General features: G+C 48.0%; 1 protein-coding gene across 9 annotated transcripts in view; it reads left to right on the plus strand.

Moving 5' to 3' along the window:
* Positions 1–16,153, plus strand: part of TMCC3 (transmembrane and coiled-coil domain family 3) — a 275,602-nt gene extending 259,449 nt beyond the window's left edge. For 5 of the 9 annotated variants that reach the window (XM_084794410.1, XM_084794411.1, XM_084794409.1 and 2 more), the window contains 4 exons: positions 3,275–4,191; positions 6,759–7,014; positions 12,189–13,902; positions 13,962–16,153. In XM_084794410.1, the coding sequence (XP_084650536.1) occupies positions 3,275–4,191; positions 6,759–7,014; positions 12,189–12,491 (1,476 nt within the window). In that variant the 3' untranslated portion in view covers positions 12,492–13,902; positions 13,962–16,153. Of the gene's footprint in view, positions 1–519; positions 946–3,274; positions 4,192–6,758; positions 7,015–9,746; positions 12,149–12,188; positions 13,903–13,961 lie in introns of those variants that run through there. The other 4 variants (XM_084794413.1, XM_084794415.1, XM_084794416.1 and 1 more) reach the window with 4 other exon arrangements.
* The last annotated feature ends 2,148 nt before the right edge of the window (positions 16,154–18,301 follow it).

Here is an 18,301-nt window from a genome sequence, read left to right on the forward strand (position 1 = left end):
GAACTCATGTCCTCACGCTTGAACAGCAACCACTCTTATCCACTAAGGCATTTCCCCAGCCGTTCTTTAAAGAATCCTTATGTCTGTTTGCAGAGGAGGAAACTGAGGCAAGGAGAGGATAAGTCGTTTTTGGAGGCTGTAGAGACTATGAGGACAGTTGACAGCATAGAACACAGCAAAGTCTGCCTCAGCCTGGACTGTGTCATTACCAACTTCACAGTTTGTCCTGTGCTTTATTCCCCAAATTATACAACACCCCCTCTGGTTTCCCTGCTCAATAGATCGGGTGATAGGATCACACAGATGTGACTCAGTTTACCCCAAAACATGTTGTTAGTAAATCTCAGTGCTGGAGCAAGCCCACATTCCCTCATGCACAAGTCCATTTGCATGCTAAGCGCAGGTGATCCGGGAACCTCTGACCTCCTCCCACAGGCTAATTCTGAAAGCTGGTTGCTCCACCCAGGGGCGGGTACTAATTCCAGCATAAACAAAGCAGGGAGGGCTCAGCTTTCTTCCTCACGGTTGATACCCCGGGAACCTGTGGGCATTGAGCAATGTATACCTGGCCATCTTACCTGTGCAGTGGTCAGGCTGCATAGAGAAGACTAAAATGTGTGCCCCCCAAACAGTTCTGTCACTCTTCAGTCATCGTCAACTGAGACTCGCAGACAAGCCGAGGGACCGACTGCGCTGAGCTTCAGGTGCTGTTTCTTTCCCCAACCCAGAGTCTTGAGGACATGCCAAGCATTGTTACAACTTAAAGTAAGGCAAAAGTCAGTTGGCCTCCTGGGAGTAAACACGTGTCTGTATATAAGGCTGACCCGGACCTTTAAGGGGGAGCCAGGCTGACTGCACTGGGACTGCTGGGTGGCTGACCAGCCCAGGGGTGTGGAGAACTGAAGAAAGGTGAGCAAGTGGTGACCTGTTGATGAGTTTTGCCAGGTAAACCATGAAACCTTTTTCTTCAGACATAGTAGAAGAATTCTAATATACGCATGCGTGTATGTGTGTGTGTGTGCATATATAAATTTTTATATTTATATTTAGATAGTTATAAAAATATATATTTATAATATGTAACTTAATTTGATCTTCTCTTTGAATTTCAAGAAAGCTGGAACAAATGATTATGGGATCATCAACAGGATTGGGGGGGGATGACAAGAATGATGTGTAAATAGACCAAACTAATGGACACTGCCTGGATCCCCAGGAGGGAAGAGTAATGTAGCTGTTGATTGACAGGGCCTGGGAGTGCTTCTGCCCTGCTTTAAACTCAGTGCAGTCACACAACATGCTCAGATTGTCAATTGTTCGTCATGTTTTACACTTATGTATGTACTGTAATCTTTCATGAGTGTATGCTATACTTCGTCTAACGGCTGAAAGTCCTGGTCTATATTTGTGTATGTTGTCACACGGTGATACTCAGGGTTACTGTCATTTGAGCCCATTGCTGTGCTAGTTTAGTAATGAGCCAAGGCTACATAGCTGCCATGAGCTCTCTGGGACCACCCTCACGTACCCAAAGATCACCATGGACCTGACACCCCTCCTCCCCGACCAACCAAGGTCACAGTTGCTCTGTCCTCCTTTCCAGACCTTATGTCCAGTTCATGGCGATCTGGCGTTTGTTTCCTTCCAGGCTGACTTGTGTGGTTGTTCATAATCCTCCATGATGTCCACCAGACAAAGCAACAGGAAAGAGTCTGTTTCGTGGCAGCTGTGTGTAGGAAGAGGGGCCAAGAGAGACCGCAGGAGGCTTCCCCTTTGCCTACTGTCAGGCTTGCTTCTTCCCAGTCAGGCACTGGGCAGGATTTAGGACAGTGGCAGAGACTTCATAGTCATGTTGAAAGTGACCGGTACTGAGTCTGGGTCACTCAAACACTGCAAGGTCTGTCTGTTTTAATCCCTTGCTAACTAACCTTTTGCTGCTAGCTCCCTGGTCCTTTACAATGAGAGAAGAGGGTAACTTGTGCCAGAAATGACCTCATCTCCTGTTGGGTAACGCCAAGGCGTTTACTCTTATCAAGGCCGTGATAACTCAGCAACCGACAGGTTCCAGTTTAGATACTGTAAGCGGAGCTTGTGCTCAGACTCTACAATGGCTCGTTTTTTTCATCCTCCGGGGACAGTATCGGTGGAATAAGGTGAGAGGCGGCTCAAAGTCAAACCCTGGCTCCAAGGCACTCAGTTCCTACGCGTGTGTGGCTTCAGCTCGTCTCTTGCCTAGCTCAGTAATAAGGATCAAACAAGATAATTTCTGTGCGCAGCAAGTACATCAGCAATCTTAGTGCACAGTCTGGCTTTGCCCTTCCCTTTTAGAGCACAAACCTCCAACCCCAACAGGGATGCCCAGGTCTACTGTATAGTTCTCTGTCTGGATGACCTGTTAGTGTGAAAACACTGTCAGGCTGCCTTTGCATTATCACCATGGTTCTCAACCTGTGGGTCGCGACCCCTCTGGGTAGCGGGGTATATTTACACTATGATTCATAACAGTAGCAAACATGACAATTATTGAAGTAGCAACAAAGTAACTCTATGGTGGGGGGACAGGGTCGCCGCAACTTGAGGACCACAGGGTCACAGCATTAGGAAGGTTGAGAACCACTGGCTTATCGTCCTCTGTTCACTAATTTTAATCACCGTAGTTGTAGTTCGGAGTTATTTGTTTTCATATAGAGATACCATTGTACTATTCCATTATCAAAGTTTAACCATGCACCATACAGTTCTGTCGCATCTGCTTAGTGGTTCTATCAGAAATATAATTTTTCTAGATGGATGTATCTGCGAAAGCTTCCCCGCCCCCCCCCCCCCCCCACACACACACACTTCTTTCTCTTTCCTGGTCTTGTTAAGTGCCTGAGTTCTGAATTAGAGGCGTTGCTCATAACGGGGTACACAGCGAGGGCTGAGCGGCAAGCTTCCCACATCACATGGGAAACTGGAACCAGAACCGACTGGGCTCCTCGTTCTGTTCTGCATTTGCTACCGTGGCACCGTTACCACCGACAGACAATAAATTGGAGACACTGGAGAGGTGATGCCATGTCTAGGTAGTGCGTTAGCGCACACAGATATAGCAAGAAGTTGGGCTGTCCTACCTTCTTCAGCTTTGGAGGATAGCGGCCGAGTGTTCGCCCTGTGACACAAGTAGTTGGAAAATCTAGGACTTGCCACGTGTGCCACGTTTGCATGGATGGTTCTGTCACGCTGAGTGTCTCGTGTCCCCCAGGTGGTCACCTTGTTTCTGATCCTCTTTCAGGTAACGCGACATGACATGAATACCCTCAGCCTACCCCTGAGCATACGCCGAGGCGGGTCAGACACCAACCTCAACTTCGACGTCCCAGATGGCATCCTGGACTTTCACAAGGTCAAACTCAACGCGGACAGCCTGAAACAAAAAATCTTAAAGGTGACCGAGCAGATTAAAATCGAGCAGACATCCCGCGACGGGAACGTCGCCGAGTACCTGAAGCTGGTCAGCAGCGCGGACAAGCAGCAGGCTGGACGCATCAAGCAGGTGTTTGAGAAGAAGAACCAGAAGTCAGCCCACTCCATCGCCCAGCTGCAGAAGAAGCTGGAACAGTATCACAGGAAACTCAGGGAGATTGAACAGAACGGAGCCTCCAGAAGCTCAAAGGACATCTCTAAAGACAGCCTGAAGGAAATACACCACTCTCTGAAGGACGCCCACGTGAAATCTCGGACTGCTCCCCACTGCCTGGAGAGCAGTAAATCGAGCATGCCAGGGGTATCCCTCACGCCCCCTGTGTTTGTCTTCAATAAGTCCAGGGAGTTTGCCAACTTGATCCGGAATAAGTTTGGCAGCGCAGACAACATCGCTCACCTGAAAAATTCCCTAGAAGAGTTCAGGCCAGAGGCCAGCCCCAGGGCGTACGGGGGCAGCGCTACCATCGTGAACAAACCCAAGTACGGCAGCGATGACGACTGTTCCAGCGGCACATCGGGCTCGGCTGACAGCAATGGGAACCAGTCCTTCGGGGCTGGTGGGGCCGGCACACTGGACAGCCAGGGGAAGCTCGCTCTGATCCTGGAGGGACTCAGGGAGATCAAGGACACGCAGACCCAGCTGGCAGAGGACATCGAAGCACTGAAGGTGCAGTTTAAGAGAGAATACGGCTTCATCTCTCAGACTCTGCAAGAGGAGCGATACAGGTATCCGCACCAGGGAATCCTGCTGGGATTCCTTTAGAAGCACGAGTTAGCAACCAGAGCGGCTGTCTGCTTAAAAAAGTGACGCGCTAATGGATGTGTTTGCAGTAAATACTGATGTGGATGCAGAGGCATTTAAAGATTGATAGTCCCTTCCATCCTTCATAATACTAAGTTCCATAATTTCTGGCTTATAGCTGACAATTAGAGGAAGACATTCTATGCATGGGTCTCTTAAAATGTCATTATCCAAGCTGTGACTCACATGCATATTAAGATATTGATCCAGCAGACATCTGGGATGGTCTTATTACATTAATTTAGAGGCCTGTTTCCCGCCATGATACCAGTCAAGTGAACCTAATTCACTGGACAATGAGACAATGAGGTAGATTTTTATGCAGTGTGTCAGTTTGAAATGTACATATTTTGTTCAGTAAACCTTTTTTTTTTTTAACCCTACATGGACTTGTCATGCAAGAAAGAAGACTTAAGTCCAGATACCAGCAATAGCTGGGCATGATAGTACATGTCTGTAACCCCAGAACTTGGGCTGTAGAGACAGGCAGATCCCTGGAACCTGCTGCCCAGCCACCCTAGCCAGGTTCAGTGAGAGACCTAAAACACCTGGCATCAACCTCTGCCCTCTACACACACAAAAAAATGCATAGATATAAAAATAATACATGTTTTTTAGGCTGGCATTATATTTTTACAGTTTTTTTTTCTTCTTTTTCTTTTTCTTTTTTTGGTTTTTCAAGAAAGGGCTTCTTTGTGTAGCCCTGGCTGTCCTGGACTCGCTTTGTAGACCAGGCTGGCCTCAAACTCAAAGCAATCCACCTGCCTCTGCCTCCCTGAGTGCTAGGATCACAGGCATGCACCACCATGCCCAGCATGTTTACAGCTTTTTAATAAAAGAGTACAAGTGACCAAATATGAGATTATTTGCCCCATCTTGCTCATAAAAGGATCCTCCCAAAGTACTTCAGTCAAATGGGTTAACTTGTAAGACTGTAAAATAGATTGTAGACGTCTATTACACACTATAACGTTTAAGTTGTCACTTTAACTTACACATTGCTTTACACTTGCTGTATAGTTTTATGTCATAATCTAGAATGTGGCTCCTCACTTTTGTGAACCTTCTTTGTGATGCCATGATTTGAACCCAGGGCTACATGCATCTAAGCATGGGCTGCATCCCAGAGCTACATGCATATGCATGCATGCATATGTTGCACCACTGAGATGCGTCACCAGCCCTGCAACTATCGCTTAACTTGACATGCGCATCTTTGACTTCAGTGTGCTCATAGCGCAAGAACTGTTTTCCAAGGCATGCTTTTGCAAGACTATGTTGACCTCAATTTCATCCAGATACTTTGAGACACAGTATGTTTAGGAATCATGTCTTATCCCAAATCACAAGTACTCCCTTGTGTGAGCTTTGGACTGCCTCTGCTCGCTTGTGTCCTGCTTTCTGATTGTGATCGCCACGATATAGCCACTAGATGCATTACCATAGAGCCCTTAAAGGCTTACTTAGAACAAAGATGACATTTGGCACCCAGGAAGGCAAATCCGAAGATAACCGTTAAATCTGAATTAAGCCTTTTCACCTCCTTTTTTTTTTTAAAGATCCTATCTGATGACCTACATAAATATCTATAACTGGCATGGGCCAGTCATTCTAGGCTAAGGCATCCTCCTCAGATACTGCAGCTTCTTTAAAAAGCACTCAGGACAGGGTTTCAAGACAGACGCAAACCCTCTTCCCTGTCTGGGGAATGGGACAGCAGCTGTTTCTCTCTCACTTTTGGGTTTTTGGTAATGCTGTCCCATAAGCCGTCTATAATTTGTGATGAGCTTAATGATAAAGTTTTTTTGTAAAGAGTTATTTATTTGTATGAATATTTTGCCTGAATGTATGTCTATGTACCATGTGCTTTCGGTACCCATGAGGCCAGAAGAGGGCATCGGATCCCAGAACTGGAGTTACAGACAATTGTGAGCCACCATGTGGGTGCTAGGGTTTGTGCCCAGGTCCTCTGGAAGAGCAGCCAGTGTTCTTAACAACTGCACCATCTCTCCAACCCTGGGGTTAACTTTTTAATTAGCACTTAAGAGTCTAAGAGCTGGAAAGCTTGCTGAGGTGTTTGCTGTGAGACGGTGGGATTGACTGCAGGAAGCTAATCATAAAAAAAGTCATTCTTATGAATAAATTAATATAATATATATATTTTTAAAAGTCATTCTTGTCCTTGTGGGCTGGGCAGCCATGAACCCCCAATTACTATTGGGCAGAAAAGGGAAAAGCCACTGCAGATGTGGCCAGTCATGGTTTGTCCTTGCTGCACAGCTGCCTCCTAGCTGACAGAGTCTGTCTGTCATCATGGCGGCCAGGCCAGCTGCTGGTCTAGCATGTGTTAGGGAAAGAAAAAGGGTTGATCTTGGTAAAGCCTCGGAGATGAGGACATACAGCTAAAAGGCCGCAGAGACAGGCCCCATCATGAGTTGGGATTCAGGGGTTACCAAACTCTTGATCCCTACAAATAGACCTACTCTTTCAGAAGAACAGCCATCCAGGCGAGGAAACCAGCCAAGGCCCTAAAACAAAAGGACATCCTTCTAGAACATGCCAATGGGACACCTGTGCCACGTGCTCAGTCTGGGCTCCTGTCTTTGTTAAGGTATGAGCGACTTGAAGACCAGCTTCATGACCTGACAGAACTGCACCAGCACGAAACAGCCAACCTGAAGCAGGAGCTGGCCAGCGCCGAGGAGAAGGTAGCCTACCAGGCCTATGAGCGCTCAAGGGACATCCAGGTATGGCTCCCTTCCTGGCCAGACCCTGGTGTAGGGTTTTCCCAGGCTTTCATTCATCAATGCTCAGTGCAGTTCCCTAAGACCTCATGCATGTGGGGGCAAGATGTTCTCTCTACACAGACATTTCCAATCCACTCCTGGGCCCCCTTGGCTTGTGTTGCCAGTGTTAGTTGGAAACTTCACTCTGTATTCCTGTGGTCCCGCATCCGGCGGCACCGGACTGGGTCTCTGCAGGTTGGTCCAGCCGCTGCTTGCTTTTGGACAGGAATGGGTGGATCTTGAGATCAGAGCCCATTGCTCTCTCAGGGGCGGCTAGAGCACTTTCAGGGTAGGCTTTTGGCTTGGGCACAGAGCTGGGTTCTCAGCCTCTCCGAGGGAGGTAGGAATTGAGTTTCCATACCTGGTGTCACCGTTAGCTCTTTGATTCTTCTGCCGCAGGGGAAGGGGATGGACACCCGAAACCCTCTGGCGGACAGGAGACACAGCCCAGAGAGTGTTTCCCCAAGGGTCAGCACCAAGCCACCGGCAGTGGTTGGGCAGGCCCCAGTGACTGCAAAGGCAGTTCTGCCATTGCTGCTTGATGACTGGGCGTCCAGCATCGGTTTCCCCTGGAGTAAATGGAGTCTCAGGTGGTCATGGTAGAGTAAGAAGTTAGGCCAACTTTACTTGTAAATTAGGGATGTATAAACCCTGGGCAGTGAGGGTGACTGTGTCTGACTCCCTAGGGCTAAAAGTGCCAGGCCACTTCATCTACATACAGTGACACAGAGCCTCAGTAACACGGGGCCTTTATCACAGGAAGGAAAACAGTGCTGAACTAGCCTATGTGTGATGGGGATGGTGCTGAGGCATAATTAAAGGCCATTTGTTGGAGGCTAAGATCTCAGCACTGCTCGGGTGTTTCTTGGAATTCCCCGTGCTTGTTATCAGGGAAGGTCGGGCCTGTATTGTCTTTTAGGACTATGTGACACCCCTTTCAAAATCTGGATATGCCAGATCAGGTGGGGTGAGGGCCCCCCCCGCTAAGAAAGAGAGCTCGGAACTGGCTATCCAGAGAAGACAGACTTCAACCTTAACTAGCAGAGCCCTACATATTCCTATAGGCGTACTTTTAAATTCTATTTTTATTTATTTATTTAATTTTTGTATCTTTCTCCCTTCTCCACCCCAATTCCTTCTGACACCCCAACATCAGGTAGGAGAGAAAGAAGGTTAGTAGGGAGAAGGGTCGTAGCTCTCCTTGGCTACTTCCTGCTGTTTAGGGCCGTCAGGTTCTTTGGGGGCGAGTCTGGTTTCCATCTTCAGGATATTCAGCTGTCAACAGCAAATGCAGCAGCAGCTTTCTCTTCCTCTTCTGACCAGCTCCTCCAAGTGCGCTTCTTGCAGCCCTCCTCTCTGTCTCTGTCTCTGTCTCTGTCTCTGTCTCTGTCTCTGTCTCTGTCTCTGTCTCTCTCTGTCTCTGTGTCTCTCTCTCTCTCTCTCTCTCTCTCTCTTTCTCTCTCTCTGTCTCTCTCTCTCTGTCTCTCTCTCTCTCCCTCTCTCTCTCTCTCTCCTCTCTCTCTCTCCCCACCCCCTCCCCTGTGGTAAGCTTTGCATTTGAGCCCCAGGTCTATTATTTAACAACTGTTTGGCTCTGAGCAAGCCTTGAGTCTGCTCATCTGTAAAGCAGCCGCTTTGATGTTTGAAAGACCTTCAAGCATTTTGATGGACAGTGCCTAGCAAAGCTCTGTGCTTCTGTTTACTCGGTAACCCTCTGAGGTCGCTCCTGTTGTTGGCCCCATCTCTCAGATCCGGAGACCGAGGCACAAAGAGGCGAAAGGGCCTGAACCAGGCCTTGTAAATTGTCCTTTAGGAATGACGAAGGGCTGGACTGGAAGGGCTAGGCAGGGTCTGGAAGGTTGGCAGGAAGGGGTGAGCGGATCCCCATAAAATGTATGTCCTAAACAAAGGCTGCGTGTGCAGAGCCTCCTTCAGTCCCCAGGCTGCTGTGTCACAGCCCTCAGTTTCTCGGCCATCCTTTTACTGAAACCATAACAACAACCCAAAAGAGAAAACCTCGGCCTCACCTTTCCATGTTTTCTGTGTAGTCGGCAGGTATTTTCTTGAACTTAAGGGTGGCCATCCACGCTCTGAAGCCCGCTTTCCACGGAGAGGGCTGAAGCATAGAAGATGGCAGCTTCTCCCTGGTGTATGCACTGCAGTTTGGCTGCACACATTTTATTCTGCCCTGCTGGAGGCTGATCCCTGAGGTCTGCTCAGATGGTTCTGGGAAGCAGGGCTTCAGAGCTGACAGGAAACGTTGTCCCCAGAGAACAGAGGATACTGGGAGACTACAGGCTCTTCTCTGAGTGAGGAGCCTCAGGGTTCCCACTGACTGGCCTGGGGAATAGGACTATCATCTGTTAAGTCATTCTATTTAAAGCATTTTTTTATTACATTTAGTCGTGTGCATACATGCATGCATGCCTGTATGTGTGCCACAGTACACATGATTGGTGTAGGAGTCTGTTCCCTCTTCCTACCTTGTGGGTCCCAGGAATCAAATTCACTTTGTCAGACTTGGCAGCAAGCTGCACTACCCACTAAGCTATCCCACCGGCCCCTTGGTCCTTCCTGTTTTAAAACAGGTCTGGGATATCGCAGGGTGGTGTCGAAATGTGCCTTTTCCTGATTTAGGAGATAGTCTTGGATTAACATTGTTTTCAGTTTTTGTTATGTTTTGTTTTTTAAAGAAACGAATCCTGGGAGAGAGGAGGTCAGATCGAGGGAGGGGCCCCACAGAGGGAACTTTACCTTCTGAAGAGCTCATTTGAGCGTTTTCCAGCTTCGTCTCTAGTGAGAACTAAAAAGAACACCTCCATAAGTGACAAGGGTCACGGAGGCTCAAAGCTGGCTCTACTCCTTGCTCTCTGTGTGAACGTGGCCGAGTCAGTACGGTAGCACCTCTCTTCCTCAGCTTCAAAAAGGCAAGAAGATCAAATGGAATCAGATATTGATTGTGCTGGGGTCTTCTCCAGACACAGAATAAACAGGCAAGAAGTTAATGCTGCTGTTCCTTTTATCTTACTGTTGAGTAGTGACATTCCTCAAGCCTTTTAGCCTTCGACCTCCCTGATTTCTTCTGTGTTGCCTGTGTCCTTTGGCTTTTGTAAATGGGCTTCCGACAGGGGTAGGCTGGGCTGGTGCCTGTAGCAAGGGCCCACAGGCGCACGCAATTTTTGCTGTGAAGTGATTGGCCCTCACCCCCAGTAAAATTCTGAATCTCCTCTTTAAACTATGGAAGAGAATCCAGCCCACTGTCTTCGGCCCAAGCAAGTTAAAACACTAGACCAAACCGCCTTGTGACTCACTGCCATATTTTCCCAGGTTTTTCTTTTAGTGGTTCTTTAGCACTTCTAAGGTGAATCCTAAGATTAGCCTGAGGACATGTGGACTTCTCTATCCTAACCTGGGTCAAAGCGCTAAAAAACAACGATCCTTTGACCCTTTTTATGCTATGCCTAAAGTGGGGGGTGGGGGAAATCCTGGGCCACACAGCTGAAAGCAAGCCCGCCCTTCCATACATGCCTGTTAGTGCTGGCAGCCAGTGCCGCTTAAACGTGAAGATCTGAAAAAGTTTTATCCTTTGGTCCATAGCCTAGGATAATGGAAGTTGCTATAGCAACAGAGAGCCCTGTTCTTTGGCCTAGAGAGTATATTCAGCAGGAGAAAAGCAAATCAATGTTGGAGCCATTATACTTGCTTAAAGCCCAGAAAGGTGACCGCGCACAGATGCCCAAGCACATTGGCAAATGATCGTAACAACAGACTGGTGGAGAAGCAGGCATGCCGCGCCACCTCCCAGGAGGTGTGGACTCTGCTCTGCAAACCAGCTTCCTGTGACTGGCACCCAGGCTCTTCGGCCAGTATGTGGCACCTGCTGCATGCAGCACTGCTCTGTTCTGGAGTGGACAGTGAGGGCAAGGTGGGCCTAGTCCCTGTCTGCGTGTGACTTACGTGCCTCTCAGCTGTGCAGGAAGGCTAGAGATGTGCTGGGTCAGGGAGGGCTTTCCTCACGCCTCAGAGATAAGTAGCAGATCCACAGGTCAAGATCAGAAGGCACTTAAGTGTTTCTGGCAGTATGTACTGCATGAGGAGAGACAGCCTGTGCTGGTGACTTAAGGCGGCTTGCAGTCAGAAGGCAGGCGGGAAGCAAAGCAGCCTGCCCAGCCGTTGAGCCAGTCTTTTCCCTTAGCACCTCCCACCTCTGTCCTCCTTACGTTGTCATTACACAGACCCACACTCAGGCAACCACAAACGAGGATAGACAGAATGTGGCCACAGCCCGTCTCGGTCCTGTTCCTGACTGTGCCAACAGATGCCAGTATCCCGTGTCACTTTATCTCAATTATAATTGCAGTTTAAAAAAAAAAAAGTACCAACTATGGCACCAACCAAGGACAATACATGCAGTAAACTTTGAACCCCTACCCCAGATCTAGCCAATGGACAGGACATTCTCCACAGTTGAGTGGAGAGTGGGGACTGACTTTCACACGAACTCTAGTGCCCCATATTTGACCACGTCCCCTGGAGGGGGAGACCTGGTGGCGCTCAGAGGAAGGATATCAGCCTACCAAGAAGAGACTTGATACCCTATGAGCATATCCAGGGGGAAGAGGTCCCCCTCAGTCACAGTCATAGGGGAGGAGAGTAAAGGGAAAATGGGAGGGAGGGAGGAATGGGAGGATACAAGGGATGGGATAACAATTAAGATGTAATATGAATAAATAAAAAAATATTTTTTTAAAAAAGTACATATGCTCAGGTGTGATGCTGCTGTGTGACCCTTATCACAAATTCTAGCACTTGGGAAGGTTGAGGCAGGAGGATGAGGAAGGCTGGATTGGACTGCTTGACAAGAGACCTTGCTACCATCAAACAATACACAAATAAACAAAATAGGTCCCCATAACGCCTCGCTTACAGTGTTTTAACGGTAGCGTACGTGTGTGTGCACGTGACAGATGAGGTAAAGGGAGTCTTGGGGTTCCTGTTTTATACCTTTGTCCCTCACCATCACTTTGGGAATTTTGAAACTTCGCAGCTGGGGCTTGGGGCACATCTGGGCACGTGTCCCCACAAGGCCCGTGGTTCCAGCGGGCGGTTGATCCCTGCTCTTCTCTTGCCCGCAGGAAGCCTTGGAGTCGTGCCAGACGCGCATCTCTAAGCTGGAGCTGCACCAGCAGGAGCAGCAGACCCTCCAGACAGACTCCGTGAACGCCAAGGTGCTTCTGGGAAAGTGCATCAACGTGGTTCTGGCCTTCATGACGGTCATCCTGGTGTGCGTGTCCACCCTGGCCAAGTTTGTCTCTCCGATGATGAAGAGTCGCTTTCACATCCTTGGCACCTTCTTTGCCGTGACTCTTATCGCGATATTTTGTAAAAACTGGGACCATATCCTGTGTGCCATAGAAAGGATAATAATCCCAAGATGAGCCACCAGTTCCTGCCTTCTCATTCTCTCAAGTTTTTATTTTGAAGAGAACTCTGCATACTACCAAATGTCTTGAGTGGACGGCTGTGCCAAAGATGGCGGCGAGGACTGGAGGCTGTGTGGTGTAAATAATTTGAGTCTCTTAACCCAGTAGCAGTTGCCGACAAGGTCCCCCGTACGTAGTTCCCAAGAAACTGCCCCCAGAGGTCTCCCCACATTGCTCACTGCCTTAATCAGAGCAGGTCTCCAGCCCGCCTGGCGAGAGCTCGGCATGGTAAAGCCCCGTCCATTAAACACTTGGCATAAAGAGTGCTGCAGACGGAAGGGGCGGGGCCTCCCTCTACTTCCCATGAATCTCTGTCACATTGAGCTTCGGGGGTTGCTAACAGCTGTGTTCTGCGTCCCACGAACAGCAGGGATGTGACAGGATCCAGGGAAGCGAGCCAACCCAGGTAACCAGCAGTGTTGAGCTCCTGGGAGAATCTGTGGAAGCTCAGTCTGGGCCTCTGCAGTCTGTCCCACTTGTCCACAGGCGGCGCTGTGTCCTAGTATGTACTGGAGTCCATGTTGGTCAATCGTGTCCATCCTTGTAACGTGGACATCTCATACCTGCTCACCTAGCAGAAGTCTGCCTAACTGGTAACAACACTGTGCTTTACACAATAGTCACTAGGATTTACAGGCGGGCTTTCCTCCTCTCTTGCGCCTGGGGCTCCACACATGGTTTCCTCTTGCCTGGTTAGCGCTGCCCTGCCCTCGGAGCACGCGGTAGTGCTTTCGTCAAACCGTAGCTTTGGGAACGTGGGGTCCTGCGAGTACCCTGGGGGAGCCTTGTGCTCCGGCAGTTGTTAACTGTGATAAATCCCCTTAAAGGGCGGGACGCACTTTATTTGATTCACTGTACTCACAGGTCTGCGGAGATCAAATTGAAAAGCTTGTTCAGGAAATGGAAACAAATGACGCTCGTGACGGCGGGCTTTTTTTCCCCCTCAAAGACAACAAAATCAAACTTCATAAAGCGTATGTGTGTCAAGACTAGACACTGGAGGCCTAAGAGGGATGTGAACTCTTGGTCTAAGCACATGGTGACTAGGTTAGTGGGAGCCCTTCGCCCAGATGAGATCAGGAGGGTCCGCTTAGGGCTCTGAAGGGCAGCAAAAATAAAATGAGACCAGCGCTGAAGTTTGTAGATACATTCAAGCTCCGAGGTCATGGGGGTTGCCAGCCCCACTCCTATCCATGGCTTTGTCTCCACACAGGAGACAGATGGTTTCTAATCCAAATGGGGAGCGCCCTTAATCTTGTATTTTAATGCCCACCCCCTTTACGGTAGGCATCAGACTCCGTCTGCCTACCCCTTGGAGCAAGCCGGGCCCGGCTGGTGTCCCGTTCTTATTTGTGAACATTTCCAGGTGGCACTTAGAACATGCCAGGGCCTGGGACGCCCGTGAATGCTGCTAGCAGTTTCCAGAGTGAGTGTGGATGCAGCCTAGGAGGCTCAGTCAGGGCTCTGGGGAACCCAGGAAGAGGCGTGTCTGTCCTTGCGCCTGCGCATACTCCAACTCCCCTGCACGGCCTAGCAAAACTGCTCTTGGTTGACCCTTTTCAGACCCGTGACCCTGCGTTCCTTCTCCCTGACCACAAAGTAGGGAAGAGAGTCCAAAACAGCACACTCCACGTCCGTCAGACAGAGCTTTGTTCAGAAACTGTTAGAGACAGGCACCACTCCGAACTAATGGGGTAGGGGCGCAAAGGGAGAGGGAACTGAGTCATTTTAAACCCCGTCTAAAGAACTCCCATTCCCGTTAGCTGTCAAACCACCTCCTTTGCCTGGGCATACGCAGCCCGCGTGGCATGCTTGGGAAGCTTCTGAAGCCTTTTATTTTTTTAAATAAGGTTGTATCGTTCAAGGAGACTTTGGTTCCACGGTTCATTATCCTCTTAAGGGCTATAACCCCCTCCCTCCCTCTCCCCAACATATAACTTACACACTGAAGGAATGAATTGTATAAATATATAACGAGAGATACCTGGACGGACCCTGGAATTGGAAACGAGTCACAGTCGAATCAGCCCGTCTTGCTTCGCACTTTACGTTGGGAGTGAACATCTCATGGGCTCCTCGTGAAAACCAGTAGTGGACGGAGTAGGCAAGTCCCTGCTCACTTAGGAACACAGCGAGGAGTTCTAGATGCTGGACGGACTCTGGGTCATCCATGACATTATCATGATCCCCGGGGTAGTGAATATTGAGGACAGAGCAGAATTTAAAAAAAAAAAAGATTAAGAATAGTAAATATTAAAAATATTCTTTCTGTGGTCTTTGAAAAAATTTAAGCTCATATTTTATCTATAATTAAGTTGGAACAAAAACCCCACCCCTAAAAAAAAAAAAGTAAGCAGCTACCCGCAGCAAAGTGGTGACCGGAAGTGTTCTCGCTGATCTTGGCCTGTAAACACAGGATGCCCCATCTCAAGTTCCAGGCTTGGGGCGTAGTCGTTTTCAGGGGTTCGCGTCTTGTCAGTTGGCGTTCATTCATATCAATTCTGTCACTTTTGTTTTTATAAGTATTGCCCTCTGTGTGTTCTGACCGCCCTGCCGCGCGCGTCTCTAACATAGCAGGCTTAATTACAGGGTGGAATGGGGTGAGAGGGGTAGTTTCCCCCCAAAGCAACTAATTACTTTGGTTCTTTTGGGTGGTTTTTTTTTTAAGCACCAAATTATTTTTGTGTTGAATGGGAATGTATAGTGGTTTTGTTGCGGTTGGTGTTGAATCCAGATCCAATTGTCTGGGTTTGAAAAAACACATATACTTACTGATAAAAACACATGTGATTAAACAACCTATTTCACATGTTTTCTTAATTCTGACCTTGGGGCTGGGGTGGGGAGTGCCGATGTATGAATACTGGCTTATTTGGAGAGATAGTTCAAAGTAGGTAACTTTTAAGGGATCTAAAAAGACCAACCACAGAAAACAATTAGATTGGCCTGTTTGTATCAAAAATAGATCAAGAGCTTTTTTTTTTTTTTTTTTTTTTTGGTTTTTTTGTTGTTGTTTTTTGTTTTTTTTTGTTTTTTTCGAGACAAGGTTTCTCTGTGTAGCCTTGGCCATCCTGCACTCACTTTGTAGACCAGGCTGGCCTCGAACTCACAGCGATCCACCTGCCTCTGCCTCCCGAGTGCTGGGATTAAAGGCGTGCGCCACCACGCCCGGCTTCAAGAGCTTTTTTTAAAAAAAAAATGTGTTATTAATGGAAACTGGGTAAAGTCATTAGAAATAAAGCCAAAATAAGTTTTCTACCTAAAGATGCCAGAAATGATGTAACTCCTTGGGTGTTTGAGGGTGGTTTACATGTTGCAGCTCTCATGTACTTAAAGCATGTGTACTGTGTTTATCCTAAAAGAAACATTTCAACTAATCGTGCTCTGTGTTTAGGATGCTCTGGGGCAGCAGCAGCCACTCAGCTATAACCTCTGTTGCAGAATTCCCATCTTGTGAGACGCTACATAGTTTTGTATCTGCCTAAAAATTGTGATTTTTCTGTAGATCTTCCCCATGGCGGTGTCACCAATGAATTCAAAGCAGGTGCCATTATTTTTTAAAACACTCAATGTTTGCTTTGGTGTTAAATAAAAGAACTAGATTTCTTAAATTTTCACACCTGTCAGAGCCCATCTCTATAATATTGTGTTGTATGTGTGTGTGCTCGTGTGCATGAGTGTGCATGTACACGTGTGTGTGCAAAACCAAAAAAAATGTGTAAAGATTTCTCTAGAATATCCTGCCTCTACATGCACACCCTCACTCCCATTACCAACATCCCCCACAAAGCGGTACCTTTTATTTTCAAGATATAAGAGTGTTTTGACTGCATATGTACATATGCCACATGTGTGTCTAGTGCACACGGAGATAAAAAAAAAAAAGAGTGTCTGGTTCCCTAGAACTAGAGTTACAAATGGTTGTAAGCTACCATGTGGGTACTGGAAATCAAATCCAGGTCTTCTGCAAGAGTAACACCAGTGCTCTAAAGTCCTGAAGCATCTCTCCAGCCCCCGAGTGGTACCTTTGCTATAGCTGACGGACCAACATTGTTACATCACTATCACACAGTCTTCATTCATGTTAGGGATGGTCTCGGCTTCATTCTGTGGCTTTAGACAAATAGGCAAGGACATGTTTTCATTGTTGTAGCACCATACAGAACGGTTTCCTTCCTTAAAACATCCTGTGTCCTATCCGTTCGTCTGCCCCTGTAGTCAGCCTTGCAACTAGTTTTCATGTCTTCTGTAGAGAGTTGGTGACGTATAATGTGTGGCCAGTTTGTTGAACCCTGGAGGAGGGGGTGGTTTATTCAGTCAGTACTTGAAATACTAGGAAATATATCTTAGTGTTGTGGAGAGAGGAAGTGATGGCTGGGGAAGCCGAGGCAGTAGGAACTGTAAAGAGGAGGACAGGAGTGATGTGGGTGACGCCAGTTGAGGTGTGCACACCATCAGAAGGCCATAGGGGATTCCTCTACCTTGAGCAGTCCAGTCTGAGGGCTTTTTGTCTCAGGGGCTTTAGTGTTTGCAAGGCACCGCTTTGACAGTGTGGGAACTCTGCTGGGCTGGTGATGTGGTTTCATTACCCTTCTCCTGTGCATGACTGGAGATTAGACAAATGAGCTTCTTCCAAGGTCATGACCTGTTAAGGAGGGATTTAAGATGCTGCCATTGCTTTTCCATCATCCTGCCCATTTACCTCTGTTTTCCAGGCAATTTTCTCCATTGGTCCCCGGTCCTGAATCCTGTAACACACAAAATCACTAAAATGCTTAGGTGATTCTAAAGGTCTGAGAGGTGAATCCATTCTTCATCCTGGACTGCATTGTCCCTAGAAATCATAGAGGCACAACCATTATTTTGGCACTGTTGTCATTTGATGTCCAAAGATATAAATATAGGAAATAGAGAACGCAATAAAGATGGATGGCTGTGAGTGTGTGTAACCCAACACAGTGTATATCTCCTATGGGGAGAAAAACAGATGAGAAAAAAAAGGTTTAGTCATTGATTTCTAGCTAATAATGAACGTGCTAAAGAATAAAGCACTATTTTCTGGTTTTAACATGTCCGGGTTTCATGTCTGCGGCTGCAACAAAAAGGGATGTTGGGAAGAAAGGGGTTCGTTTTAGCCTACAATTCCAGGTTGCACCCCATCACTGTAGGGTGTCGAGGCAGGAACTTCAACTAGTCACGTCCCAGCCACAGTCAAGAACAAGGGCCGTGACTCGTGCATCCTCATGGGTGGCCTTGCTTGTGCTCAGCTCAGATTCTTGGCTCTTAGCCAGTTCTGAACACACACACACCGCCCCTGCCCTCCCCCACCCCCCTACCCCCCACCCCCGGCCCCCCCTTCTCCCCTCCCCCCCACCTCAGGAACGGAGATACCACAGTGAGCTGAGTCAGCTAACTTTAGACTCCTCTACAGCCACGCCCACAAGCCAGCCCAGCATAGACAAGCCCTCATTGAGACTATCTTCTCAAGGGATTATGGGTCGAGTCAAGTTGACCATTAAAGCCAACCATCTCACACTCACACGCACTCCAGGTGTAAAAGAAACACTGTCTTGAACACCTAAGAGTGTCCGCGGTTACGATTTGACAAAGTAGCATTCTATACTAGCGTCCCTGTGTCTACAATCACAGATGGCAGAATGTCAGCAACACCTCTCCCCGTACTGTTACCTTACATGTCACTGTAATGCAGGTAGACGATTGTGGGATGCACAGGGACCATGGCAATACCAAATAGATATGGTATA

This window comes from Acomys minous (genome assembly GCF_964271855.1).
Source record: "Acomys minous genome assembly, chromosome: 9".
NCBI lineage: Eukaryota > Metazoa > Chordata > Mammalia > Rodentia > Muridae > Acomys > Acomys minous.